Here is a 27,596-nt window from a genome sequence, read left to right as displayed (position 1 = left end):
CCTTCCCGCCCCTCCCGCGGATCCCGCCGCCGGGCGGGGAGCACCCGCCGCCCCTCACCGGCCCTCGTCCCTCACCGCCGCTCACCGCTCCTCACGGTCCCTCACCGACCCTCACCGCCGCTCACCGCTCCTCACGGTCCCTCACCGACCCTCACCGCTCCTCACGGTCCCTCACCGTCCCTCACCACCCAATGTCCCTCACTACCCCTCGCGGTCGCTCACCGTCCCTCACCGCCGCTCACCGCTCCTCACAGTCCCTCACCCATCCTCGCGGTCCCTCACCGCCCACTGTCCCTCACCGTGGCGCGACCCCCGCCCCCGCCCTACCGCGCCCGCGCCCGCCCCCACGCGCTGCCGCCCCGCCCCCGGCCGCAGAAGGTCGCTGCGCGTGCCGCGGCTTCCTCGCCCCGCCATGGTGCGGAGAAAGCGCGCTTCGCCGCCTCCGCCGCCAGGCAGGCGCCCTCCCGCAGGTAGGGGCTGGGGCCGCCCGGGTCTCCCGGCGCGGGGCGCTGCTGCGGGGGCCGCCGGGCTCCCTGAGCAGCGCGGGTCGGCGTCCCCCGGGCTGCGGGCCCCTCCGCGAGCAGAGCAAAGCCGGCTGCCGCGCGCCCGAGGACCGCCGGCCGGGGCGGCCCCAGGGGCAGTGTGGCGGGTCTCTGAGGGGGCGCGGCCGCCGCCAAAATCGACCGACCTCGACAACCGCAGCTGCCGGCAGTGCCGGCCATCGGCGGAGCCGCCGGGACGGGCCGCCGCAGTCGGCGCGCGCTCCCAAGGCCCGCGGGGCTGTGGGGCGGCGGTGAGGCCGCGGGGGCAGGGGGCCGGTGGGCGCTGGCGGCCGGGGCCGCCCCGTCCTGTCCCCGTCTCCCGGCGCCGCCGGGCGCGCAGGGCCCGGGGCTGGACCTCCCGCAGGGGGAGCGCTCCTGGAGCCTCCGCGCAGCCCTGCCAGCCCGGCGCGGGCGTGAAAGCGTGGCTGGTGTGCTCAGCCCTTTCCCTCCGTCCGGGAGTGCCGCGCCTCGGTGCTAGATACTGCACCCGCTCCGTTAAACTTGAACTTAAACTGCTCGACTCTGGGTCCGATAGAGCAGGGCGGCATGAGGTTCTGCTGCTCTCTCAAGCAGGAGTGCGTTATCGAGTAATAGGGGGAGAAACAGGTATCGGTGATCTAATGAAATGTTTTTCTTCAGTGTTCCAGTCTTACTCCTCGCCTCTAACGTGAAAAACTTCCTCCTCCCTTCCCCCTTGGACTTGTTTATCTGACTGAACGGTGCCTTCGAGTACGGGCCGCCGGGCGTTCGATGCGGCCCTCTAACCAGTGCTCACCGAACGGGTGACTTGTCAGATGTAATACCTGGTACTTGAATGCACGCCGAGGTTTGCTGGGGAACTCGTAAATGCATGCAAGGGGTAATCGGCTCCTCTGTTGGTTAGCGGTGCGGAGCTGGTGTCGCAAGGCACAGTTAGCATCAGCGCTGGGCGCCCGCGCGTGCTGGGTGCGCGTGCGGGGCTCCTGAGGGTCAGCCTTCAGAACTGCGCAGCCGCAGCCGGGCAGGGTCCCCGCTTCTGCTGGCCCGTTGGGAGCAGTCATTGCCTGCAGAGCACAAGGTGTAACGGGTGGCTCATCATGGCTGTAAAGTCTGCTTTGTTTTCTGGAAAGTTTATTTTTTTAAGCATGCTTTTACATGGATTTGTCATGTAAGTAGGTTCTCTTCAGCTTCACTTGTCTCCTGGAACTTTTTTTGTGTGTCTGTGTGGCAGGGACAGTTGAGTTGCACCTGAAAGGACCCTCAAACCACTACAGTCAGGGACCTAGTGCGGGACTGGCAGTGAACTGCGTGACAGTGAACCGCAGTGGAAGTGACCATCTCTGGCGGGGGGGGTGTGGCAGGAATAAGTTTTTTCAGCTATGCCCTTGGTGGACAAAGCAGGTCGAAGGTGGACACCTTTATTCTGACCGTGGTATCCATAAGTTACCTTGGGAGTCAACAGAGCTCAGTGCCTTTGTTTTCAGTTTGGGGTTTTGGCTTTGGGGTTGGTTTTTTTGGGTGGGTGAGGAGGAGGATGTTCCTCCTTCCTTTCTTTCTGTCTTTAAATACATATGGTGTTTTAAATATTGAAATTAGTAAAAATTTTGGCACTTAGTTCTTGACTGTTGGATTACATGGCTCACAGGGCATTTACAAAAATAAGAAAATTGAACTCTATTAAAACTTTGACATCCCTCTTAATTGCTTTGGAAAAAAAAAATTACGTAGCAGCTTTCTGGTGCATTCCAGAAGCACCCATATTTAACTCTTCCATTGCCATGGATGTGTATGAGCAGGTTTCACAGCTGCTACTAGCAGCTATTTTGAAGTCAGTGAAAAGATCGAAATAATTATTAGAAATAATGCAGGACTTATAAATAACTTCCTTCTGTGGGCTTGTTGGTAGTACACACAATTCCTGACTGGCCACTCAGTATTTAAGTATCTTTTTCTCATTTTGGGTATCTCTTTCCTCCTGCTCACTCTCCCAACACCCCAGCTCCCCCTTGGTGCTTTTGGTAAAGCTTCATAGTGTTAAGATGTCTTTGCCTCCTGGTGTGTCTGGATCTCTTCACCCTGCTAAATTAAAACTAAAAAAAATGCTCTATCTAGAAATTGCCAGTCCTGCACATGTGTGCTTAGTGAAGGTCTCAAACCAAAAGTCATGGGTCTAGGTTCAGTTATGGTTTTTTACCTACTTCCTAAACTTCAGTTGGGTTCCCATTTGTGGTTTGACTCATTCCTAAAAAGCCAAAAAAACCCCAAAGCTGTGGAAGAATACTTGGGATAACTTGCATTGGTGTTCTGGACAAACTTACTGTAAAGGGAACGTTTTGTCAGGAAAATAAGTCTTAAGACCTTGAAATATTCCAGGGTCTTTTGTGTGTGTATGTGGTGTTTAGTTTTGTTTTTTAATTCTCATCATTCTTGTTTAAAGATGCCTCACATGTTATCTCCTGCTTACAAAGACAAGTTTCATGCTTTGTGAGCTGAGGGTATTTAGAATCTTGATTCTTTATGGGTAGATAATTGGAAGTGGTTGACATTCCTATTTCAGAGGAGACTCTTCATTTTGCAGTTAGACTCCCAAAATAATTTGGTTCAGACTATATCTCTAGCATATTTGCAGCTGTAAGATGGCTAGGTGATTCATTTGCTGCTTATACAGCAGTATAATTAACTGCATATATGTAATTATAAAAAGAAAATCCAAGCCTAGATATTGCAGAACTCCAGCACTGTAAAGCTACTTTGGACATGACTGAAGGAGAATTCTTGTTTCTAAAACTAAACCTGCAATGAGGAAATACAAGGTGAGGAGTCAGATTTAATAGAAAATGGGTGTTAGTTACGGATGGACACAGCTGCTCCCCCAAAAATGGCCAAATATATTTCTCATTCTATTCAGCTGATTAATTCTTGCAACTTTTCTCTCTTCCCTATTCACTCCTGCCCCCAAATACTTGCTTTTGAAAACTCTAGTCTTGATTATTCATAATAAGAACAGGAACCTTGCTGTAAGGTGAAGCAACTGCTTCAAAATAAGTAGAAACATATACTAAGTTTGTTCTTATTCTCACAGTTTTAAAACTTAAAATAGCCTCATGAACAGGGAGAAAGTATTTCTTTCAACAAGATGTTTTAGATAACTTTCCATGTTCTTTGTTCAGAATTGAAGTTTCTGACATGCCTCAGAACTTAAATTGTTATTGTTAGGTCGCCTGTAACTTAATTAGTGCTAATTGGTTTTGTGATTGGCAGATATCTTAACAAAATATAATTAAACATGTTAGAACATAAGTACAAGATAAGTACGCAGCTGGTTCTTACCTGCATTATTAGGTTTATTCTAGAACACCTTGAGCAAATCACAAAATCTTTATTGCTGTTGGTGACTTTGTTTGAAAACCCAGAAGTGTTTAGAGGTTTGTCTATTTGTTTTGCTTTTTTAAACTGGAAACTGTTACACCTGAGACTTATGGGGGAAGAATGCATATTAACATAATAAGGTGTTAAGATTTAATATCGTCAGCGGTGACCACAACTCCTCTGACTTCTTGATTATAGTAGTTAGATGTTCGTTTGAGTATGCCATGATGCAGGAGTTTAAAGTCTTTGCTGGATCTTTGGCTTACTTCTCTGTATGTGTGTGTTTAAAAGTGAAGCATAGAGTTAAATACTGAAAGGTGATTTCTTGTCAACAATTATCCGGTGTATAAGTGTGTTTTCCTTCTCTAAATGTAAACAGTGTAGTATGTAATTGTCGATATTCTTACATAAATCATATTTTCTTTTTGCAGTCAAAGCTGGAGGTATGAGAGTGTCTAAAAAGCAAGACAATGGACCTGTTGAAAAACATGCTAAACCTCCAGGAAAAGAAAAGACAAGGTATTGCACTACAGGGCTTGTTTTTTTTCTGCCCCATAGTTAAAGTTCATAGGTGATGGGCTAAAGTTTGAAAACTAAGACAGCTCTTAATTTCTGAAAAGTTTAAATTGCACAAGTTATTTTAAGAATTATAGGTAAAAGGCAACTTTAAGGTAATCATTGACTTAAAAAAAAAAATATTCCCCCAAAAAAGGACGATGCTTTGCAATAAAAGACAAAGGCTGAATCTCTTCCCTGTCGTCATGTGTTATGGAACAGAAATTAAAACCATGTGTTGCCTACCTGTACCTAATAAAGTAATGGTCAGACAGTCTCCAGTGAAATAAGAGTGAATTTTAGGCTGTTCTCATTCTGAAGGAGACTAAACCCACATCTCCTGCCCCCCACAAAGAGTCTCTTATCTCCTGTACAGGCTATATCTCCTATTTTAATCTGAAATCTAATTGGGGTTTTTCTGTTTTCTACTTCATAAGGTTACTCAAACTATTTTGCCCAAAATAAAGGCATGCTTCTACTTTTGAATAAGGTGGCAGCGACTGGTTGAAATGGTCATCAAAACAAATATTTTTTTATAGCTTTTTCAAATGAAGACAAAATGTTCTTCTAAAATATATGCACTTTTCTTAAATACCACTTAAAAAAAAATTAAGTTGGCTAATATAAAGAGGGTAAAATTTTAATGACTTGTGGTGTTTCTGAAATTGCATTAGAGCCTGACTTCTAAACGGAACACAGTGCCCATATAGGATTTAGATACTCAGGTGTTTGCTTCAATTGCAATTTTAAACTTTCTCAGTGGCCACCCAGTTTGGATGCTCCTTATCTCACCGTATACCTTCGTTTTTTGCACAAAAAAGTTCCCTTTAAGAGCCTGCAGTTCTTCTGGGGTGTATCTAGAACTGCATAGTTATTGCAGAGTACCTAGCACACCTGCTAATTGCTGTGATGTTCAGAAACCAGTCAGTGTGATGCTAACGTTTTGCTCAAAGGAGCCTGATCCAGTGGCTTGATCTTGGAACACACCTGCTGTGTCCTGATAGCTATGACCTTGCTGTGCAAGGAAGTGGTGTACATATCTTCCATATGATAACTAGGGTATTTGTGAGGAAGGGGAAGACCTGAATTTTGGCTTGCTGTCAGCTAAAAGTGGTACATATCTTGCTATGTCACTTGCCTTCACCAGTAAGCTAGATGTTTCCTGTTGAAGTTTCATAGAAAAGAGACTCACAGAAAAAGGCTTTGTAGAAAAACACTTGAGATTTGTGGGGATAAGATAAAATGTAATGGTTAAAGCACTGTGCTTGGGGAGGTGGATCTAAAATTCCACTCAGCTTTAACTTGTGTGCATTGAATATCCCTTTTGTCAGTGTTCAAAATAATGTGTCAGTTGAGACTGGAACTTGGATATCCTGCTCTAATGAGTGCTTCTGCATCTAGTGTACACTCTTTTCTAGCCCTCAAACACTAAATTTTTTGCTGCTCAGTGGCCCAGCTCCAAGAGGAGAGCACAGTCTGATCTTGTAGACTCTTGAGAGCGGGAGATGAGGGTTTCATTCCCTTTACAAAGAGGACAGCCTGGAATTCATTCTTCCCTTGGAAATCATTGAGCATTTACTTTATTAGGCATGGGTAGGGAACACATCTGTTGTTGCTTTAAAAGTGACTTTTCATCTTGCTATGAAAAAGCACTTGTAAGCAAATATTTTTACCTGTAGAAGTGGGCTCTAATTTCTGTCTGGATGTAGATGCCTCTCCTGTAGTCCCAGTTTGGGACTAGTTTTATGCATAAAAGTAAACTGAAACAAAACAGGATTAAATATTCTGTATCTCCTAAAAACAGAACTCCATACAAGCAGTCTTTGTATTATCCTCATGATAGCTTGCTCTGGGCTTGCTGAAGAGGCCTGTCCAAACTAGGAGCAGGTCTAGAATCATGTCTTTATTAAAGCATATCTTGGAACTATCCTGAAAGCTGTGAATTACTCCTTTCACTGCTGGGGATTTAGGGACATCGGTTACTTTTTACCTATATGAAAGAAGCCACCTAAACTATGGAGTTTCTGTAGTCCCCACGTGACCATTGAAAAAGCTTGAATTAGACAGGCTAGGTAAGTGGTCCAGGTGACTTTGTTTTGATTCCCACTTTTTTCCCCACACTGAGATTTAAGTTGCCTCTATTACTTTTGATAAACAGATTTACCTCTGGCATTTCTGAATATCTTTAGCTGCTGTCAAGAAGGCTTCCTTTTTAGTTGAATTTCTGTGTGTACATTGCAATCGTAGTATCAGTGTGTCTGACAGTCACTACAAAGTACTGTAATCTAGTAATGTCATTGTGAAATAGATAATTTTGCCAGGAGTTAAAAGGGAAGCTTATGACTGACAACTTTTGGACCAAGATAGGATTTTATTTTTTTCCTCTAAAATGTTATCAGCTTGATAAATTCTAAATTAACTGGTTTTAGCCATATTTAACACTGACGTATTGACACTATTTCTTGGCAAGCTACAGAAATCGCCACTGTAGGTTTTTCTGTGTGTTTTTTTTTTTTCCTCCTCACTGGCTTGGAGGACACTAACCTAAAATACAATTTTTGGAACAAAGCTGAGCCATTAACACTGACTTCTTACCTCTTTCTAGGTCTCTGTGCCAGCATCGATAGTTACTCAATATAGTATACATGCCTTGTTGGGATGATGGATTTCATTGGCAGGTTGCAAAGTCACAGAGAACTCTGTTAAGTTGTTCAGTAGCCAACATATACAGACCCCTTGCCTCTAAGTTCTGATTTGGCTGAGATTATCTGAGAGGCTCAAAGTCACTGTCATAGCTTAAAGTGGCTACTCAGAGCCGAGATTGGTCTTGGCAGGAGCTGAGCTTTAGGAGTTAGTTGGGGAAAAAAAAAAGCTTGCTCTAAAGTTACCATAGAACATAACGCATCATGTTAATAACTAGATGCCTGCCTGATAGTTTTCTGACAATACATTTCGCTGTACCTCACTATTTAAGAGAAATGATTCAAAGTTTGGCGTGTTCTTGGGTTTTTGTTGTTTATTAATAACTTGGGGGCTTTTTTTGGTTTATGGTTTTTCTGGAGTTAGAAGTTTTTTATTTGCTTTGATTGCCACTTGTCCAGGTGTAGTTTTGCTGCTGTCTCTTTCATAGTCATAGTTATGTGATGGCATAAACAGATCTTGAATAACTTATATTTGTCAGTGTGGTAAACTGTATGGATTGCTGAATTGAAATTTCGGTAGGAAATGTCTTGCCTCATCCACAGAATCATTAACTTAACTAAAGCAGTATCGGCTTTTTCAAGAGTCACATTTAATGTGTCTGGCTCCATGTGTAAGGGTAATAAGGTTTTTTTGACTCCATTTTAAGCAACAGAGGTGTCGCTGCAAATAATGGTATCATCAGAAGAATGTGCAATCCAGAGTTCTTCCTATTGCTGAACTAAAGGATTTCATATCCACAGATGGTTTATCTGTGGAATATTGGTAATGTGGCTGTTCTTCACTGGAATACAAAGAAGTTAGTGGGATAATCTTGCACAAAAAGTTCTTGCTTGACAAACTGCTGTTGTCAAAGGAAACATTCCCCAAAAGCAGAGGGTGAATTTCTTAATAGGTCTATATTGGAATAAAGAAAATTACATTGTCAAATACCTTTTGAGGTACTTAAGGATGTTTTAGAGATTTTTGTATAAAACAGCCTGCAACACGGATTTTGTGTTGTTTTATTCTGAGGCAGCATACCTTTTTTTAATATCATATAGTCTTTAATGCAATTAAAGGATTTAGCTCCAAAACCTAACTTGCTACTACCAAATGTTTTGTATTAAGTCTGGAAAATGAAAGTGACAAGTGTTTCTGTGAGATGAAAATGCTAAACAATGTTTTCTTTTGCTTTACAGTGCTGTTGCCACTTTTTCAAAAACTCGGAACATGGGTGTCTTGCTAGCAGAAGTTCTGGGCAAAGTAAGTACATCTGGAAGAACAAGATACACATTTGTCAGGGCTTTTCCATAAAGCTGAACATTTAAAAAAAAAAACACAAAACCAAAAAACCATCACAAAATGTGAATTTTCCTTAAAAGTGCTGTCATCTGACACTGGTAGGTTGGTCATCTACCGCTATTCTTGAGATGATCTGTTTCTTTATCTAGGTGGCTGAAAAGTAACTAGCCTTCCCTCCTTTTGCTGCTATGTTTGGTTCCATTCCTATTTAACACTAAGTAGCCCCAGGGTAGTTCTGTATACCTGTTACAGAAAAATACAGCAAGATGTTAAGGTGTGTCCTTTTTCTGAAGAGGGTATGTTGACATAGATTTATTGAAATGCGGGGAAGAATTATCAGTGACATAGTACGTTCGTGGCAGAGCTGGGATTACAACCCAGAGCAAAACCTAGTCTTCAGTTCTTTATCCCACTGTGGAAATAGCTTTAACTTCTGTAAGGGTCCAACTTAGAGAGGCAAAAAGATAGATTCTTGAGGGAGGTGGGTAGTGTCACTGACAAGGGCACAGTGGATCCCAAGATGGTGAGCTAATGTCCAATGACTGTAAATGATCCCCAATACAACAGGCACAGTGTATTCCACTGTTCCCACATACGCAGCTATTTCACCCAAGGCATGACACTAGATAGTCAAGCATCATCTTGGCTCCTCCCTTGGAAATACTACAATATAACTTAAACATTTGTGTCGCAAAGCTGTTGACCCTTCTATTCACCTTTATGTTTGCAACTACTGTCCATTGTCTCTTGCTAGGCTGTTGATGCAGTCTCTTAAACCTACACTTTGCAAGAGCTGATTTAACAAGCAGCTTTTTAATTTGCATGCTAATCTGAAGATCTGACAGTTGCCATCTATATTTCGTACACCAGTGTTTAGATTCTGAAGCGTACAAGAGTTCCTCATCCATAGAGCTTGGTAAAACCACAGTTGCATCATTTCAGCATAAGCCTTTCATCAGCAAATGTGATTATAGCTTTAGCATGTAGATCTTTAATTTTTGCTTAGACTTGTTTAAGGAGAGCAGATGCAGTTCATCCTGCTTCTCTTCTACTTGTCCCATCTCCTCTGTTCTGACCTACCATTTCCTTTTCCTGTTGGTTTCCAGAATCTCATACATGAAGCTTCCTCAGTAGTTTAGAAAGTGATAGTTAGATACTGTAATGATGATGATTTGAACCTGGGAAAATAAGAAATTGAAGCAAATTACTATTAACTCTGCATACTGGTTATTTGCTCTGCTTTCTTTATCTTGACAGCTCATTTCTATGAACTACTAAAAAGGGAGGGGAAAAAATAGTTCACTGGAGGCAGTCAGGCTAATATCGCTTTGAAAACAGAAATTACCATTAAATATACAGAGTCACCATGAGTTTTATTTATTGATTATTTGAACTTTTTGTGGAGTTAAGTTTTACTACCTTTTTTAACTACTTTCATATAATGGAATTTAGAATACAGCTTTCTTGCTGTTCTCTTCCTATCACAACTTTCTCCCCTCCCCTTAATGTTACAGATGAACCACAGAATTCATGCAGCAGCATTACAAGTGCCTCACCAAAAGCCACAGCCTGCCTTGGAGAAGTTCATACTGCCTAAAAGAATTTACACTATTCAGCAGCCACGGAAATGTTAAGATACTCATAAAATACTCATGTTTACTTAAAAGTGAGTTTCTATTCTAAATAGCACTTAGCACACTGTACTAAAATGATCAAAAGCTGCATGCCTTATTTACTGTATTTCTGTCATTGACAATAAAATTATAAGAAGTTACTAAATGTACTTGGGATTTATTAAAATATCATGGCGTCTAACCTGGCTTTGCTAGTGTACAGTAATTACTCAATGCCAGAAGTCTTAACACTTCATTTACTGTGTGAATTTTGACTGAAATACTGGAAACTGTCAGCTCTATTTTTTTTTTTCTTTTTTAACTTAATGATAGCAAAGCTGAAGTGAACATGATCCTAAGAAAGCAGGTCACAACTGAAAGGCATGTGTTTTGTTTTAATTTAGGCTGAAGCATTCTGTGCTGAACGTGTGCCTTAGGCTTACTGCATGACAAACTTGAGAAAGTCCTGTGAAGGATTTCCATGCAGTGGAAAAAAATACTTTTCCTGCAGTAATAGCTTACAGCATTTCTTTCTGTAAGGAAATCCAGCTCCTCTGCAGAGATTCCTCTGCTGGGATCCAGGCAGTAGAAAGAACCAAGTGATAATAGTCTGTTAGTGTGAACCCCTTTGGGCTTGAGGGAGATGAGTGAAGGAAGGACCTGCCTTGGAGCTGGACCTCTGGGATGAGAGGGCAGGTACAAGGGAGGAGTCGGTGCAGAGAATACTGTGACTTGAATACGGAGTCTGAGGTTGGTAGGACGGGACATGAGGCTGAAAAGTGATGAGACTGAGCATGGACTGGTAGTTGTAGGGTCTTGAGGGGTCAGGCTTAATAAAGGGGGGGAGAAATTGTAAATACAAGGACAGGAAGTATCCTTGAGCCTTGTCTGCTTATGCTGTTGGCAAAAGACAATGGAAATAGTTAGCCCTGCCCAGCTGAGAGGATAATGCTCTCCTCCTGCTGCTAGTTGCTTGGGTAGCTCAGCTGACTTGCTCTAAATTGAATTCTGCTGGGTCTGTTGGGGGTTTGTTGGTTTGTTTTTTAAGGTAGTGATTGCAGATGAATGTGCGGCTAAAATTGTAGCCAAGGAGTCCAGATAAACTTAATATGAAAGGTGATGCTCAGAAATGTTTATATTGTCAATGAGGCTTCTTTTTATAGTGTACTTTCCACATGACTACAGTGGAAATCTATTATAAACATATAAAATGCTCCCTCTTAAATAGAGGGATCCCAGGCGGGTTACTCAGAATTAGTGTTACCAAATAACATGAATGTCTGCTTAATTTGATCCATCCATAAAATGTAAATGACTTCATATGTTGATCAAAGATAAAATTATGATCACAGGAGGTGATTAGTTGTATGTGCAATAAACAATTCAGTTACACCTGGAATAAGTAGGAAAAATTAATAGTGCTGCTCTCATGAAGATGACTGGGTTTTTTTCTCCCATGTTCTTTAATTGACTGGTAGCTAAAATATTGTCACTGTTACCCTGGGCAACAGTAGCAATATACTTTATGGATAGTAAAGTTGTTGGTACAGGATTTGGAAAAGAGCTAATTCTGCTTTTGTATCATATATAGCACACTTCCCATTCCCCCCGTTGACTCTAGATAAATGAATATCAATATGAATGTAAATGATCAACCATGATTTGAGTTAAAGCTGTCCTTCATGTGTGAAGTGATTATTCATGCTCTCAAGGCCAAAAATAGCACCATGCACTTTAGCATGTCAGTGGCTAATACATGCTCCCTACAGAAAGAACATTAGTAAAAACTTTAGAGTTACAGTCTTTATCCTTTTTGTTTCTAAAGAAAATCAACAGCCGGTGAAAAATCAAAGGGTCTTAGTCTGAGGGCCTTTATGAACATACTTTCTATGAAGTAATCTGCTTCTGAGAATTTGTTCTGGCCAAGGATGTAACGCAAAATGAGATCTTGCAGGAAAAGGATTGTCTTTTCCCAGGTTATACCCAGCCTTCCCCTGGAAGCTTAACATACACCTGAGTGGAGAAACCATTTGAACACCCTTTCCTGGTGCCTGGAAGGGGATGGGATGTATCCTGGCACAGTACAGAAATGGGCAACTGTGGTGAGTTGCACCCTGCTGCAAGGAGTCACTCTAACACTGTGGGAATTGAGATACGTGGGATCCCTGTTTCTATCGTATATCCCTAGAGTGAGTGAAAATACTACTGTCCTAGTTGTGTGCAGATAGGCTGGGGAGAGTTTGACCTGTTATTGCAGTGTTTCATCATTGCAGTTGTGTAAACACCCATGTTGTCATGTAACATTAACATTGCTGCCAAGTGGCTGTGAATAAACCAAGGGATCTGACTGCCCTTCTGCTAGTTCTTTGATTTTTCAGTTTGGGTGTGGTTTGATTTTTTTTAAATTAATGTTATTTAAGCTGTTGAAGGTCGTATGTTCAGGGTAGGGATGGTTGCAATGTAGGAGGGAGCTATAGGAAATTACTTCCATGACATAAATCAGGTAGTCATATGGCCATTGCTTATGGATGTCATAGTTCTGTTTAAAAGGTCCTGCGTACTGCTCTCAGGGGTGCACATTTAGCAAGCTCAAGTCTGTATAGGTGAATTAAGTATATGCAGTAGCTCAGGTTCTAGAATTATAGTGTCTTTTGTATTGGTAAGCAGGAGTTACGCAGCATAGGCTCAGCATGTGTTTCTGCAAGGCTGCTAGGAAGCATCAGTCCTGGAAGAATGAATCCCTGCATGTGTTGCAGTGGTGCCTGGGATCCATAGACATACAGAACATACCTGGAGTGGTGGTGGGGGAGTTCCAAACAGCCTAGCAGAAAGCCTCCTTTAAGGTAAAGTATCTGCCATGTTCTACCTGTGCAGAAATGTTGAGGTGTACAAAGAGGACCCAACAAGAAGTCCGGAGGCCTAATCTTGATAAACTCAGTTTCATGATTTTACTAAAGGTAAGGCAGGTGCAAGCTCCTCTTCTGCTATAACACATACCTTGCGGAGCAAGAAATGCGGCAACTGCTCTACTTCATTTGCTACCCCTGTTGGATGTTGTCCCGTGGTGGTGTTACAAGTAGTGTTTCACACTTGCTTTTTGTTCAATAGCACTTATTAGGCTTTGGAGGGAATCTGAGAGATTTGTATAGAGAACAAACTAAACTCCACTGCTTAAATATATTAGAATTAAGAACATTATATAATGAAGAGCACTCACTTTTCAACCAAGTCAGTCTTCTACTCATCTGTTGTATTTTGACAGGCACACTGTCAGGTGCGTTATTTTCTCTAATTTATTTCTATTTATTAAGGTGTTCTGCTAAACAGGACAGCTAAAACTGCATTTTGAACTTCTAAATAATAGACAACTTAGTTTTTCATCCTGTTTGTGCCCTCCATTCTGTGTCATTTTAGTTTGTGTTTGTATGATCATTGGTAATACTATGATGAATCAGTTGGGCCTTCTGTTTCAGGGAGTTTGCTTTATTTAGTTCAAGTTGTAATTTAGTACTTTGCTTTCCTTTTTTAAATTAGAACTATAGCTAAATTCAGAACGTAAGAAACAAACACAGTTGGTTTGCTAGAAAAAACAAAACCTTGCAGGAAGACTGTTTTCAAGCTTCTTGGGGGTTATTACAAGTGATGCAGGCATTCAGCAAGAATGGCATGGTTTCAGGAAATTATTTCTTCTGTCGATCTTTATTTCATCATTTTGATGGTCACAGTATTGGTTAATATGCGGTGGTTTTTATCTGTAGACCTCAAAACAACTTACAGAGATGGGAATGACTGAAGCCAAGTGGCAATGAAAGCGGTGAAAACAGATTTCAGTGTCGATTGGTTCAACATGTTGGTGAACTTGATAATGTCACACATCCTGTTTGACAGCCTGAGTAAGACACACACATTTTGCTGGCCTTCCCTGTAGGGGTGAATTTCCTCTTGGGCAAGGAATAGTCTCTACCTTTAGGCACCTGACACTCCCAGACTAGTGGTGCTCAACAGAGCCGTTTGGGAACCCATCGGTGTGTGACTCTGAACTGGTCTGCAGTGAACCACAGCATATGCTGTTAAGTGTGCAGACGGAGGTCTGAATTGTGATTTTCTGACTCTTGCTTCAAACTGCAGCAGATGAAATGGGGAAGAAATTACACATGGTGAGCCTGGGAAGTTACAGTAAAAAACTATAACAAAAGGCTTGATTTTAATAAATACATACTAACTGTTGTTTAAAGCCTCTATCCCTTCCAAGCTGTACTTGTTCAGCCAGTTCTTCTCAAGTCACTTGCACAGATTTGCAAATAACTTCAGACACAGTAACCTCTCCCTGGTGTACAAAACACAGAAGTTCTGGAAACTGGTACGCACATAAGCCCAAGCATTTACTGAGCTCATCTCTAGTTTCAGTGGTAGAGGAGTATATTTCTAGAATATTAAAAAAAAAAAATTTCCTTGGTCTAATCAGTGTCATCTGCAACACCTGTACTGTGATTGTTCCTGCTGTGCATAACAGGTTCACAGTAAATTTCCTTTTGGTTTTGAAAACCTCTCTGTCCTCAAGGACCATTGTTTCAACATGCTGCCATCCCTCCCGTTCCCTTCCTGCATCTTTTAGACTATTCTCTCCTACTTAGCGCGAGCAGGACAGATATTTGCAGCTGATCAGTTTAGCTGGAGGAATGTGCACTTACTGATTTGGACCACTTGTGAGTTAAATCTTTTTTGAAGAGGGTAGGTGTCATGGGATTCTCTGCAGATACCAGGGTTCAATTTGTTTTGCCTTCGGGCCTATAGCATTGACTGTTTCTTGTCCTCCCCACTGGCAACCGAAGGGCTGCTGCCGTGCCAGCATTCTGCAGAATACATTATCAAACCAGGCATGTACTCTTCAGTAGCTGAGCAAGACCGAAAGCAGTTAAACTCCAAAGGCACTTTGACTTCCCTAGTGAAACCAGTCATAGTTTTCCCTTTTTTCAGCAAAACCATGCAGAGATTGATGATTAAACCTAACAGTGTGTTTGTTTTTCTTGTCAAACCTGGCTACGGGTTCTACTCCTGGTCATTATTCCATTCTTGCTGAATTTTAATGAAAAACTTTTAGATAATTTTATTAACAGAAATATCAGTCTGGCCCTTCATTTATAACAGGCTACCACCATTTAGTTCATTCTTCAATTGAAGAGAAAGACTTACAATTCTGAAGCCTCAGTATTGCTGACTCTCCAGCTAAGAGAGACTCTCCAAACTCTCCAGTTGTTTGCTAACACTTGAAGATTTTATAGAGGTTTATGACTCACATCAAGAGTCAATAGCTCTTAATTTCAATAGTTCTTAATTATTATGTGTATACTACTTTTGCCACAAGAGGCTGCTATAAGCCTACAGCTTATTCAGGCTTTGCCATCTGAGCTAGCCTCAGAAAATATGGCAATTTTCTTACAAGGAGGTATATTTTAATCTGCTAAAAAAGTTTCAAAGAAAAAAAATGATAGATTAGGTTATGGAAGAATCATTTGGTATTTCACAGAGGATGTGACTCCCTAGAAGTTGTAAAGACGCAAAGGGTGTAACTTGATGGTAACCAGAAGTGGTATTAGATTCCTTATCCTCCCCATGTTCTCTGTTCACAGTTGCAGTCAATTACAAATGACACCTAGAACAAGGAACAGGGTACAGTGCATACTGTATTGCTATCAGGAAGATTTACATAGTTAATTAAGATTTGCTGGTTTTGTAGATGCTTTCCTATTACATTTCTAAGTGCAGTCACTTCAGGACAAATTCATTGCTTCATGAACCAGGCAACATTGAGAAGTTGGATACAGTATTTCATATTCAACAGTTACATATAAAGGGGTGAAATTTCTGCAACTGACTTCATTTATACACAGTGCTTCTCTCATGTTTACTTCTGGTGATTAATTCAGAAGTTACTTTTATATAAAGGAATGATTAAGACTTTTCCGAAGCTATTATTAAAAAAATGTTTTACATAATAGGCATCATTTTAGTTGCACAATGTGTGCTTACTGTACTCTGAAATAGAACAGTCACTAAAATGAAGATTGACTTTAAAATTCAAATCCTTCTACTTCCACTGTTCGTAACTTTCTTAAATTCCTTCTAGTTTAAATTTTCCATATTTGGTATGTCTTTTCAAAGTTAAAGAGTTGGAGCAAACTCTGAGCTATCTTTAAGCTACACAAGCCTGAAATATTTGTTCTTTATATGTTACTATAAGGAAACGTCAAAACCAATGAAAAGCAAGATTATCTATTAAAAAAACAGCTGAAATAGAAAACTTTTAACTTGGTTTATTCTGTGGATCTCAGCCTTAAAAAGTAAAACAAGTCAAAAAGCCAAATTTAGAATGAGAGGATTTCGCTGGAGCTGTTCATAGATGCCAGTCAAAGCTGGGTAGGCATGTAATTGCTTGTCCGCAGCGTGTATGCATGTGAGCTCCTCTATACAAAAGGCTTTTGAGGTTTCTAAAGACAGTACTTTAAACTGTGTTACTAAGAACCCTCCAATTATGTTGAAAATTCTAGCTGCTGGTCCTTTAGTAGCAGCCTAAGATTGGCCTTGCTACCTTGAATTGTAAGGAATAAAAAGAAAAAAAAAGGGGGGGGGCAGGAAGGAGGGGGTGGCAGAATATCCCAAAGCTCTGCAGGCCTCTGCTGTAAGATAGATCGAAATTTGGCTGGCAGAATTGGATATACTGCATGCATCTGCTGTTTTAAATGCAAATACTGTTCTAAACTAATAAGCTCACACTTCACAAATTGAAGAACCTTAAGTCTGATGCTAGCAGGGATGGTAGAATGATAATGAACTTGGGTTTTTTTTAAATCAACACTACTTTTCCTTTCGAAAGGAGCAGCAAAGACTACTCACCTCTGTTATTTTCCCCAGCTCACGTACAACCTTTCAGTAGCCTGGTGTACGCATTGCGCCTTCAAACGCTGCCAGTGAGGCACAAAGTGAGTTGCTTTTATGGCTCACTGATTAAGAACAAATTCTCATTTTAAAGAACAGTCCCTAATATTTGTAACAAAAATGTGAAAGAACACTGTTCTCACTATGCTTTGGTTCCAGCTTGATGGGGCAGAAAAGCCCCTGCTCCTGAGAAGGACCTCAGCTGCACTCATCTTTCCAACAGCGTGCTTACAGAGCTGGACAGGAATCACCAAAGAACTCCATTAGGTCTCTTTTGACAGTCCTTCCCAACAGAATCTTCAGAAACATAAACGGATACTGTACGTCAGACCTATTGCCATACAAGTATAAAGAAGAAATACACTAGTGCAGCAGCACAAATTACTAGCCATAAACACAGCTCCCCTTACTTTCATGACTTTTTTCATCAGATAGATGTTTCTAGCGCTTCCAGCTTTTGAAGACATTAACTGGTTATTTTTTAAAATATTTTGTTACATCCTGGGATTGCCAAAGTATAAGGTGTTATAAGGCATTATTTCCTACAATTCAAAATCACTTTCCATTGAAACTGTCACTGTGTGCCATGTTTTCCACATAGGGATCGATTTCCAGACAAATACTAGTTCTTCAAATACAAAGCATGTGTGTCCCTTATTCTATGATTTTACCATAGGTTGGAGCACCTAATTCATACACAGTAAGCTTCTGATAAACTTTATGATCTGAAAACTTTTTTCTGTTTTCTAAAGTGCATTTTCTTAACTGATGCTCTATGTTAAATAGTTACAATTAAAAACCCAAATAATTTAAAAACTGCCTTCAGAGCTGCCCAAGTTAAGAGGCCTACATGAGACATTCCAAATGAAAAAGAGTGCTCATATGTGTAGGGATTTGTCCTGTGGTTTCCTGGATTTCAAGCACAAGGCTACATACAGTGCACTACAATTTCTGCCCTATATTTTTCACAAAATTGTATTGCTTTTTGTTGTTGTTTCCTGTAACCAAGAGTAATTTTTAAAGTACTCAGTCTGTTACGTTACCTTAAAAGATTCCCTGGTGTGTGTTCTATTGCTCAAAGTGAGACAGAATGTTTTAGGAAAAACGATTTTTCTAATTAGTAGCCCTTATCAATATTTCAAGTATCAGTGGCTCCTTAGGAGTTCAGAGGTGTGGCCATGCTGCATATTACCTGTAGAAGCAAGGCTAGAATCTAAATTCTCTTTGTCCTGAAAGTAGAAGACCTGCTCTTGGTGTCATGTAGTGTATTAATTACCTGCTGACATTACTGGGACCTGCAATACATTATTCAGCTATTCTCTTTCTCCTACAACTCCCTCTCAGTGCATATGACTGTAGACTACTGGCATAAATATATGTTTGAAGAGATACATGCTAGGTTTTGTTCCTCATGCTGCATGTATGCAGATGGTGTCTTCTGAGCAGTGCTTATAGACGTGTTCATGGATCATTACACCTGCACGACTGAAGAACAACATTTCTTTTCTTATTCCAGACAAAATTTACTACCCATCTCTTGCTGTTTTTCTTATTCACTGGAGCAACAGAAAAGACACAATCTCCCACACAGCCTCCAAAAAATCACCCAGGTAAATAGGAATTAAATGCTTATCTGCAGAGGAAATAGACTTGTTGGGTAACTTAGATCTACTCTTGCAACATTTACTGGTAACTTAAAATTGCTTTAGCCTTCTGTCTTCATTGTCAGTCCAGCTTCTGTAGTGAGGCAGGAGATGTACTTCTTATCTTTTCCTTTCTTTTCTAGCAGCATCAGTTTTTGTGTAATGGAGCTATGTGGATTCTGCCCAAAAGGTAATACTGAAACAGAAAATCATTCAGGTGTAAGTATATATTCACACAATAAGTCCCTGCCCCCTTCGCTTTGACTTTAGAACAGCAATTCCTATGATAAATGATAAGGCTTATGTGTCCTACCCTCCCTATGTCTTTCAGAAGCGTGCTCCTGACGAACAGACAAGAACACAGCATGTGCTAATGCAGAGCTCTCCAAGCTGCTGACTGCAAGTGCAGCCCTGACACGGAGGTCAGTTTCCAACAATTTTATTTTTTTTTAAAACAATACCTAACAGAAGGAGTTGGGACTAGGTAGACAGAATGGAAGCAAAGTGTAGGGAAGGACCATAACTGAAATTGAGCTGGAAAACAGTGGACAGAAAAGAGCACAAGGACCAAATTATTAATGGAAGCAATTGCAGTAAGTGCAATGGCATTTGGAATATTTTAGTTGATATCACTGATTTTATTTTTGGTTTTTTACTATTTTTCCTATTAATGCTTTTACAAAGTAGCATCTACACTTACGGGAGCTGTTGACAAACAAGTTTCATAAGAGATCAAACATCACAAATACTGCCGGTTCTGATGTGTTACCAGTGAAATTGCCGAGGCTCTGTACAGAATCTGCTGTGGACAGCAGCCGCAAGACCTGAGCTGGTACATGCACTGGTCATAAAGTAGTTTGACGTAGGTGGTGTTTGTAACTTGATATTAAGCTTGACTCCTGTTCTGCCCTGTAAAGCCACGTGACCAGCTCTCAGCCTGGTTTCATAGGAAAAACAGGCCTGTATATAATCCCTGTGTGCGTACCTACGTGTTCCACTTCCCCTCTTCCCTGCTAGCTTTAGAACCAGCTGGTTCATTTCAAGTAAAATCAACTGGTATTAGTTGAAAACAGGTAGCCGAGGTGAGACTACCTCCTACTGTTCTCCCACTGTGCAACAGTGCCATCACAAACAAAAGCAGACCGAGACGTCACATAACTGTACGCTGGACAGGCATTACAAATGCTGCTTTTACAGACAAAACACATAAATCAGAACTTACACCTTCTTAGACATCTACAAATCCAACAAAGCTATTGAATAAAAGGGGGCGTCGATTCTACTAGTTATAGAACAAGTTGTTCTCCTAAAATCAGTAAATTAAGAATTTTCTACCAAATTATTATTTTGCATGAGAAGGAAACTGACAGGATAAAAGCAGCTACATGGAAAGGAAGCTCCTAAAATTTACAAAATAGTCCTCTTTAAAGGAGCCCTCCAAACCCAAGAATTGAAACAGCAGATGAAGATGAGAAGCCCAAGCTAACATAAACAACACTGAAGCTGAGCAGAAAAAGTAAGAAGTCTGATTTCTTATTTCCCTAGTGCCCAGCACTGCAGTGAACACTGCGGCCATTATATTTCAGCTTGGTCTAAGGTTCCTGTTTTCAAAAGAAAAAAAAAAAAAAGGCTTTAAAACTACTAGAAGCTTGCATGGTAAGTGTGAAACTCAGGACAGCCATAACCTTTGTGAGAGAAAAAAAAAAAGAGCTGAAGAATTTCAGTGGCTGGGAATTGGCAAATCATCTGAACAAATGAGTGGAAGGAGCAGAGGGCAGAACAGTTAAAGTAGAAAAACAGCTGTGGGCTAAATTCTCCCCAAAAAGAAGCTTCTGATGAGCGCAGAAATCTTTATGTTGGCGGTATCAAAAGCACTGCTCTACTGAGACAAATAGGGAAGCGCTAAAATCAAGCCCTAGTTAAAAATATTTTAATTTTGAGCTTTCCTGTGGAGCAGCACAACCTAAATCCAATTGACTGTAAATACTATTTCAAAACGTCTGGGTTCATATACAGAGGAAGAGAGAGTGAACACTGGACCTGATGAGGAATAGATGCCAGAACGGTGGAGTCATAGCTCAGTTTTTTGTCTCACATTTCAGAGACAAAGACAAAATCATAAAAGGCTGCCCGAACTAAGACATTTCCTCTGAGAGAGAGAAAATTCCTTTCTTACCAGCCATCCACCTCATCACATAGGCCAAACGGAGGGAAGAGAACGTGATAAAGAGGATTTTCCACCGGGAGAAGGAAAAGCTGCGGGCTGAGTCGCACACAGCATCCTCCCCTTGTTTTGGGACAAGTCCTCTGCTGCTAAACTGCTGAAGTCACAATGAGAGAAGTGTAAGATAACTAATTGCTCTGCTGTTGGAACCCTGAGGGACTTTGTCTCCATGTTACTCTGCTCCTCCAATACCATACAAGGCAATCACATCAAATATTCTGGAGAGGACGCTCTTCTTTTATGTAAGCCTGTAACTTGTTTCTGAACACATAATGGATTTGCTTTTGTACCCCTTACAGACACACTGAGGGAAGCTCTCCAAAATGCATGCATATCATAGAAAATGTTCTAGAACACTCTGGCACTGTAATAATTATTTTGCAGTTAAATTCAATTTGATTTTTCATGATGAATTACATATGAAACTAAATGATAGCTCTCCCAGCAAAATCTTAGTATTATTTATAAATTTTGGATTGTCCCCACATTTTCCTTTTATGGTGTGAGGAGGATTCATTAATTATCTGAAACTACTGTAAAAATTACATGTAGGGAAACTAAGCGCTTTGGCCTCTATGTGGGGAATAGCTGGAGTACTGGGCATTTGGGGTGGAAAAGGCAAGCAGCTTGAGGCTGGGTGTGAAAAACACACAGATGAGTATTTCTGCTAACTTCATCGATGGTTGCGCTCATAATGTGGCATTCAAACCATCACTGCTAAACCTATGTCTTAATACTTAAAAAACCCCGAACAACACTTGAAAGCCATTAATGTGAGAATGTTGTCTAAATGTTAAAAAAGCCCAAACAAACCAACTATGGAGAACGCTCTGTAGTGGCTACTCTGGTACAGCTCATCGGTGTTGCCACAGGTAGCGCTGGCCTCAGTGAGGTGCACTGACGTAAAGATACCAGTACCTCATTTTCCTTCTCATAAGTCCCCTTTTGGCCATCTTTTTGAGGAACTAAATATTTTAACACTCTTACTGCTAGGCATCACCTTCAGCCTTCAGATAATTTTTGTGGTTCTCTTCTGCACCCTCTCTGATCTTCCAGTATCTTGGAAAACATGGATAGAGAGACTGGAAACGGTGTTCTACTGCTGGTTTTACCAAAGCTATATTCGGAGGTGGTTCTGCCTCTGCACGTGCTCGCTACTCCCTCGTTGATGCAGGCGAGGAACGCACTAGGCTTTTTCGGTGCAGCGACCCTCACGTTGCGCAGCGTTACTGTTACAGCCCCAAACCCTTTCGAGGGTGCTGCTTTCCAGGACAGCCTATGCCCTGTTCTGCGCTGCGGGCAGGGGCCGCATTGTTCCGAAGCGTGTTGTTTCCAGTCTGGCTGCCTTAAGTGCCTTGCGTGGCCCAGTTTAGCGAGTAATTTGGGTCACTCTGAGAGATCTTCTGTCATGATTATTTATATTCCACCCATCTTGCTGTCCTTTGCAGGTCTTATAAGCAGCGGTGTAATTATTTTCAGGTTACTGATGACGAAGGCTGGATTAAGTGAAGGGCGGCCGCCGTACGCGCAGCCCTCGGGGACGCGGGCCCCCGCCCCACCCGCGGCGGGGCTCCCCCCGGACCGGCCCTCTCCCAGCAGCGGCCCCGCAGGCCCGAGCGGCCCCCGCGACTTTCCGCGGCCCGGCCGGGAGCACGGGCACCCACGCAAGCTGCAACGAACGGGGTAAAAAGGTCACGGCGTGAGATGTCCAGGTGCCGGAGCAGCACGCGCCCGAACCGAGCAGGCCGGCGGGCGCGAGGCCGAGCTCCGCAGAGCCGCGGCACTCCGGGGGCATCACCGCGTCCCCACCGCGTTTTCCTGTCAGTGGCAGACTGCGGAGAAACACGGCCTCCGGCGGCGGCGCGTCCCCAGGCCGCGGAGGGCGGGCACCGCCCGGCCGGGACCCCTTCCCTTCCGTTCCCTTCCCTCCCCACCCCCCCCTCTTCCCGCCCCGCCGCCCGCTCCTTCCCCTCCCCTCGCCGCTGCCCTGCGGGGCCGCGCGGAGCCGCTGCCCTCCGGCAGGGCCGTGCTGAGGCGGCCGCGGGACCTGCCCCGCCGCCCGGCTCCTCCGCTCCGCCCCACCCCGCCGAGCCGGTCCTGTGGAGGGGTGGTGGCGGGGGTGCGCGGGGCGGGGATTGCCGCCGCCCGCTCCCAGTGAGCTCATCCCGCCGACGCGCCTGGCTGCCCGCGGAGGAGCCCGGCCTGGGCTGCGCCGCGGGAGCCCCTGGGCGAGGGGGCCGGGCCCCGCGGGCGGAGGTAAGCCCTTCCTCCCTCCTTCTCCGCTCCCGCTCCGCTGGTGCGGGCGCACCCCTCGGCTCTCCGGAGCGCTGCGCGGGGGCTTGGCGGGAGCGGAGGCGTGAGTGAAACTTTCTGGCCGAGGCGCGTGTACGGGCATGTCAGGCGGGCGCGGCGGGCGGCCGGCGGGGTGGCGGGGCTGAGGCGGCGCCTGCCCCCGGTGCCGGCACGGCGCGGCAGGGCCTGGGCCGCGGCCGCACGGGTCGAGGCAGGGCGGGGCGGGGGCGACCGAGGAGGCCGGGGCCCGGGGCCACTGCGGGGGCCGGCCGGGGCCGGGTCTGGCCCGGGCCGGGGCGGAGGGGTCGCTCCCCGGGCGCGCCCGCAGGGGCGAGGCCTGGAGCTGTCTGGGCGGCCGGGATTTCCGCCTCCCCAGCGCGCAGTGCCTAGCTTCTGTGGCTGGTACAGTTTTCACTCCTTTATCAGTGGAGATTTGGGGGGCGGGAGAAGGGGAGAACGGAACAACATATTCCTTTCGGGAAAACTTGGTTTGTTTGCGGTTACTTGGTTTTGGTAGTGAAACGTGAAGGGACCCTGCCAAGGGCAGGAAACGGCGCGGCTGCCCCGTTAGCGGCGCGGCGGCTGAAGTTACCGTCCGGGTGCGGCCGGGATAGCCGGGCCGGTGGCGGGGCCGCGCGAGGCGTCCGGGCGGGGCGGCAGCGCGGGGTGTTGGGCCGTTCGCCTCCTGAAAGCGGGACGGGTGCGGGGGACACGCGTGTGTCCACTGGTAACGGCCTGGTTTCGAGCGCTGAGGTAGAAGGTCCTGCCCTTGTCGTCAGTGATGGCTGCTGTGATCTCAAGAATAAGATGATAATTTGACTTGTCTTTTAATATGTGGGTTACTGATGATGTATAGTAACTGTGTATTTTATAATATACTTCCTAAAGCTTTCTGATTTCTCAGTAGCGTTACTTCAATTATTTGTTTGCACTAGCCTCATAAAGCATATTTATTGGACAGAGTAAACTGGGTCCTAAATGGTTGTTTTCAAAAGTAGGACGTAGGTGAAGACATCTCTCTGTGAGGATGAGCCTCGGGGGGGGTGGTGGTGGTGAAAAAAGGGCCTGCTTCAGTGTGATATATTGAGGGGTCCCTCAACCCTGTTCTCTGCTTTGCACCCGCCTCCTTTTCCCCATTTGTGGCAATGTGGAAGCGGCACTTCTCTGGTCTCCTTCAGAGGCTGTGTCTTCTGAGCGATGAAGCAAACACTGCTTTACCATTTGGAAAGCTAACAGTTGGGGGTGTGGGAGGTTTGCTTTGGGCTGCTGTGATTGCTGGGCGTAAAGCAGTTTGTGAGAGGTGTACTGGTTTAGAGTATGCTAAACGTTTTGCTCACCCAGGCTACCTCAGGGTTTTGCAGGATTCTTCAGCATATGCGAAAGTCCTGTTAGCTTGTATTTTTGATAGCTGTTGCTTGAAAATAGCCTGATGCTTATGAAATAAAAATACTAGGGAAAAGGAAAATAAATGTGATACCTTGGATCCTACAGAATTTGCTCCCGCTGTAGTTTGATGTGCAGCTGCCAAAAATGAACCGTTCCCATTTGTTCTGATCTGACAGCGAAGTGCTGGAAAAATAGCATTGTGTTGTTAAATAACACTAGTAATCAAGGTAAACGCAAGTACAATTTCTTTTTGCTATTGCTAGGGCAGTGTATTTAGAGCTTCGTTTACATGGATGCTCTAAAGTGCCAGTTGCCTTGCTTTCTCATTTTAGCTAAACCATCAGAATGTCCAAATGGTGATGAGTTATGTCTACTTTAGAGCCAAAACATATTTGGTTCATGGCCAGAGTCGCTCAGCTTCCCATAGCAGTCTGTAGGAAAAAGGCATTTTGTGTGTCTAACCACAGTCCTGAAGTTGATGCCATAGCAACTTGGTGATCTGAGTATATACTTTTGAAGACAGCTAAGTAGTCTTAGCAGAGGTGTTCTGTTTTTCTTTAGCAGAACTTCTTAGTGTCATAAAGATTAAACCTTTCTTTTGAAGACCAAAGATTAATCAGCAAGCCTTCAAACCCCCATGTGTATAAGAGAATCAGCCTGGTCTGTTGGTTATTTGTAATGACACCCATAAACATCTGTAAGGTGAAATCTATATTAATAGTTTTAAAATTAAGATTATTTTTTTTAGACATGCTTTTTTGACTAAAAATTAGTATTTCAACCTCTACCAGGAGCTAGATCTTCATGTTTTCCAGCAAAAGAGAAAAGTCAGCTTTGGGTTTTGTGTGTGGGTAAGGTTTGAAAAAACTGGGTTGGTTCCTATAGGTTGGAGAGTCAATTTAACAAAGCCGTGGCAATGGAAAAAGAAAAAAGCATATGGCCTAACAAATGTATAAGGTCTTGTTTTTTAAAAGTAGAAAACTGTTAGAAAACTGACTTCTGAATAAGTAAGGCATGGTATAACACTGAACTGACAATAACCCGAAAGCAGGCACTGACACAGTACACAATCCTCGCTGCATTTGGTTTTGTATTTAGCTTTAGTTTGAAAAGTGCCTTTTTTTTAAAAAAAAAAAAAAAAAAAATTCTGTGGAGCCTTAACCTCTCTGATCTTGTCCTGAAGGGAAGTAAATAAAGGGATCAGTTTTCATTAATGCAAAATATCTATTGTGCATCCTAATATTAATGTGTCTACTTCCTGTGCTATCTTTTACTATCTTCTCCTTTTAAAAGTCCTTGTTTAGTATGACTGATCAAATACTTTAATGTTCATTGTATGTATAAAGTATACTGCAAAGATCATGAGGTATTCTGTATTTAGCCTCACCATATACCTCAAAAGAGTCTAGTGCAGCGTACCTTTCCTGCTTGCTTAGGATGGAGGCAATTTGAAGTAGGGAGAGTCTGAACTGGAACACAGGTTTTCTGCCATCCAGTTTTGTGCCCCATCTTTCAGCTTCATAGAGTAATCCTGCCGAGTTTGCTTCGTAGCTATTTCAGGTTTCTGTGTGGTGTAGGTGGTACGTTACTGTATAGACTTCTTTTTCATCTGTCCTTGTCGCTCCTACATCTTGAAATATATGCCTCGAAGTTCATGTTAATGTAATGGCTTCAACTTTCTAAAGTCCTGTTCCTCTTGCCATGTTTCAAGAATTCTGTTTTTGTTTCCTCCCCTCCACTCACTGAGAGGAGGCCCATTAAGCTACTGGCATAATCTGCAAAGGCACTTTGGTACTGGAATATTAAATTTTGCAATATCTTAACTGCAGAGCATGGCCTTCCTGTATAACGTATGGAGGCACTCCTGTGCCTAAATAATACAAGGGTCTGGAAGCAGAAGGCCAGGTAACAAAAGGTGTCTACTGGAGTTATTTCTCCACTGCGTGACTGGGAGTAGTTGCTGGACTATGCGCTTTATTGCCTGAGGAAGTGCCATCTCCTGTTTAGTATTTCACTCATGCTCTTCTCTCTTCTTGATCTGGAATAATAATCTCTAATGAGGGTGACAGTTTGAAAACAGAAGTTCCGCTAGCTTGTTGGATGAAACATCTTGCAGATCAGGCAGCTTGCTGGATTTGAAGGGTTTCCTCATTGGTGTCTTGTCACAGGGGATGCCAGTTCTTAAGTGTTTGCAGAGAATGGTTTGCTAGGTTCCAGAGACTGTATAATGCTTTCAGCTTGGGAATCTCACTGGGTCTTAAAAAGGGGTCAGTAAATGAGTTCTTCGCATTGCCATTAACAGAAATTTAAATGTCTTTGAGGTCAGATCAAGAGCTGCTTTTAGGATCTTGATGTAGTTGAAGCTGGTGGCAATGCTCAATAAATTATTGCACATTTTACCTTTTTGTGTAATCAGAGTCACAGAATGGCCTGGGCTGGAAGGGCCCTCTGGAGCTCATCCCGTCCCACCCCCTGCTTGAGCAGGCACAGCCAGAGCAGGGGCACAGGACCGCGTCCAGGTGGGGGGTGAATGTCTCCAGGGAAGGGACCCCACAGCCTCTCTGGGCAGCCTGTGCCACTGCTCTGGCACCCGCACAGCAAAGGGGTTTCTCCTCATGTTCAGGTGGAACTTCCTGTGTTCCAGCTTGTGCCCGTTGCCCCTTGGCCTGGCGTTGGGCACCACTGAAAAGAGTCCAGTCCCATCCTCCTGACACCTGCCCTTCAGATATTTCTAAGCATTGATGAGATCTCCCCTCAGCTTTCTCTTCTCCAGGCTGAACAAAGCCAGGGGTCTCAGCCTTTCCTCATAAGAGAGGTGCTCTGGTTCCCTGATCATCTGTGTCAACACTCTGTGTCAACAGGGGAAGGGGTTATGGGTTTTTAGTGTTTGCGTGGTGGCTTATTTGTTGAAGTGCTGCTTTGTGAGCTACTTCTCAGGCGCGTCTGCAATCCATATGACCAAAATGATTTTGGGAACAGGGCTGATCTTGAAGTCATCTAGTTCTTCCTCCTGTGCCTTGGTGAGTTCAGCAGTATCTAGATGTGTATGACATTGGAAAACGAGATGCATCTT

At 43.5% G+C, this 27,596-nt stretch overlaps 1 protein-coding gene across 6 annotated transcripts in view; it reads left to right on the top strand.

The window, feature by feature from the left end:
- The first annotated feature begins 341 nt into the window (after window positions 1–341).
- Window positions 342–27,596, top strand: part of TANC1 (tetratricopeptide repeat, ankyrin repeat and coiled-coil containing 1) — a 119,121-nt gene continuing 91,866 nt past the window's right edge. Inside the window, exons 1-3 of one of the 6 annotated variants that reach the window (XM_075092666.1) lie at window positions 342–470; window positions 4,322–4,409; window positions 8,327–8,390. In XM_075092666.1, coding sequence (XP_074948767.1) covers window positions 413–470; window positions 4,322–4,409; window positions 8,327–8,390 — 210 coding nt within the window. In that variant the 5' untranslated portion in view covers window positions 342–412. The other 5 variants (XM_075092664.1, XM_075092662.1, XM_075092661.1 and 2 more) reach the window with 5 other exon arrangements.

Source organism: Phalacrocorax aristotelis, chromosome 5 (assembly GCF_949628215.1).
Source record: "Phalacrocorax aristotelis chromosome 5, bGulAri2.1, whole genome shotgun sequence".
Lineage (NCBI taxonomy): Eukaryota > Metazoa > Chordata > Aves > Suliformes > Phalacrocoracidae > Phalacrocorax > Phalacrocorax aristotelis.
This window is presented reverse-complemented; position numbering and strand designations above follow the sequence as displayed.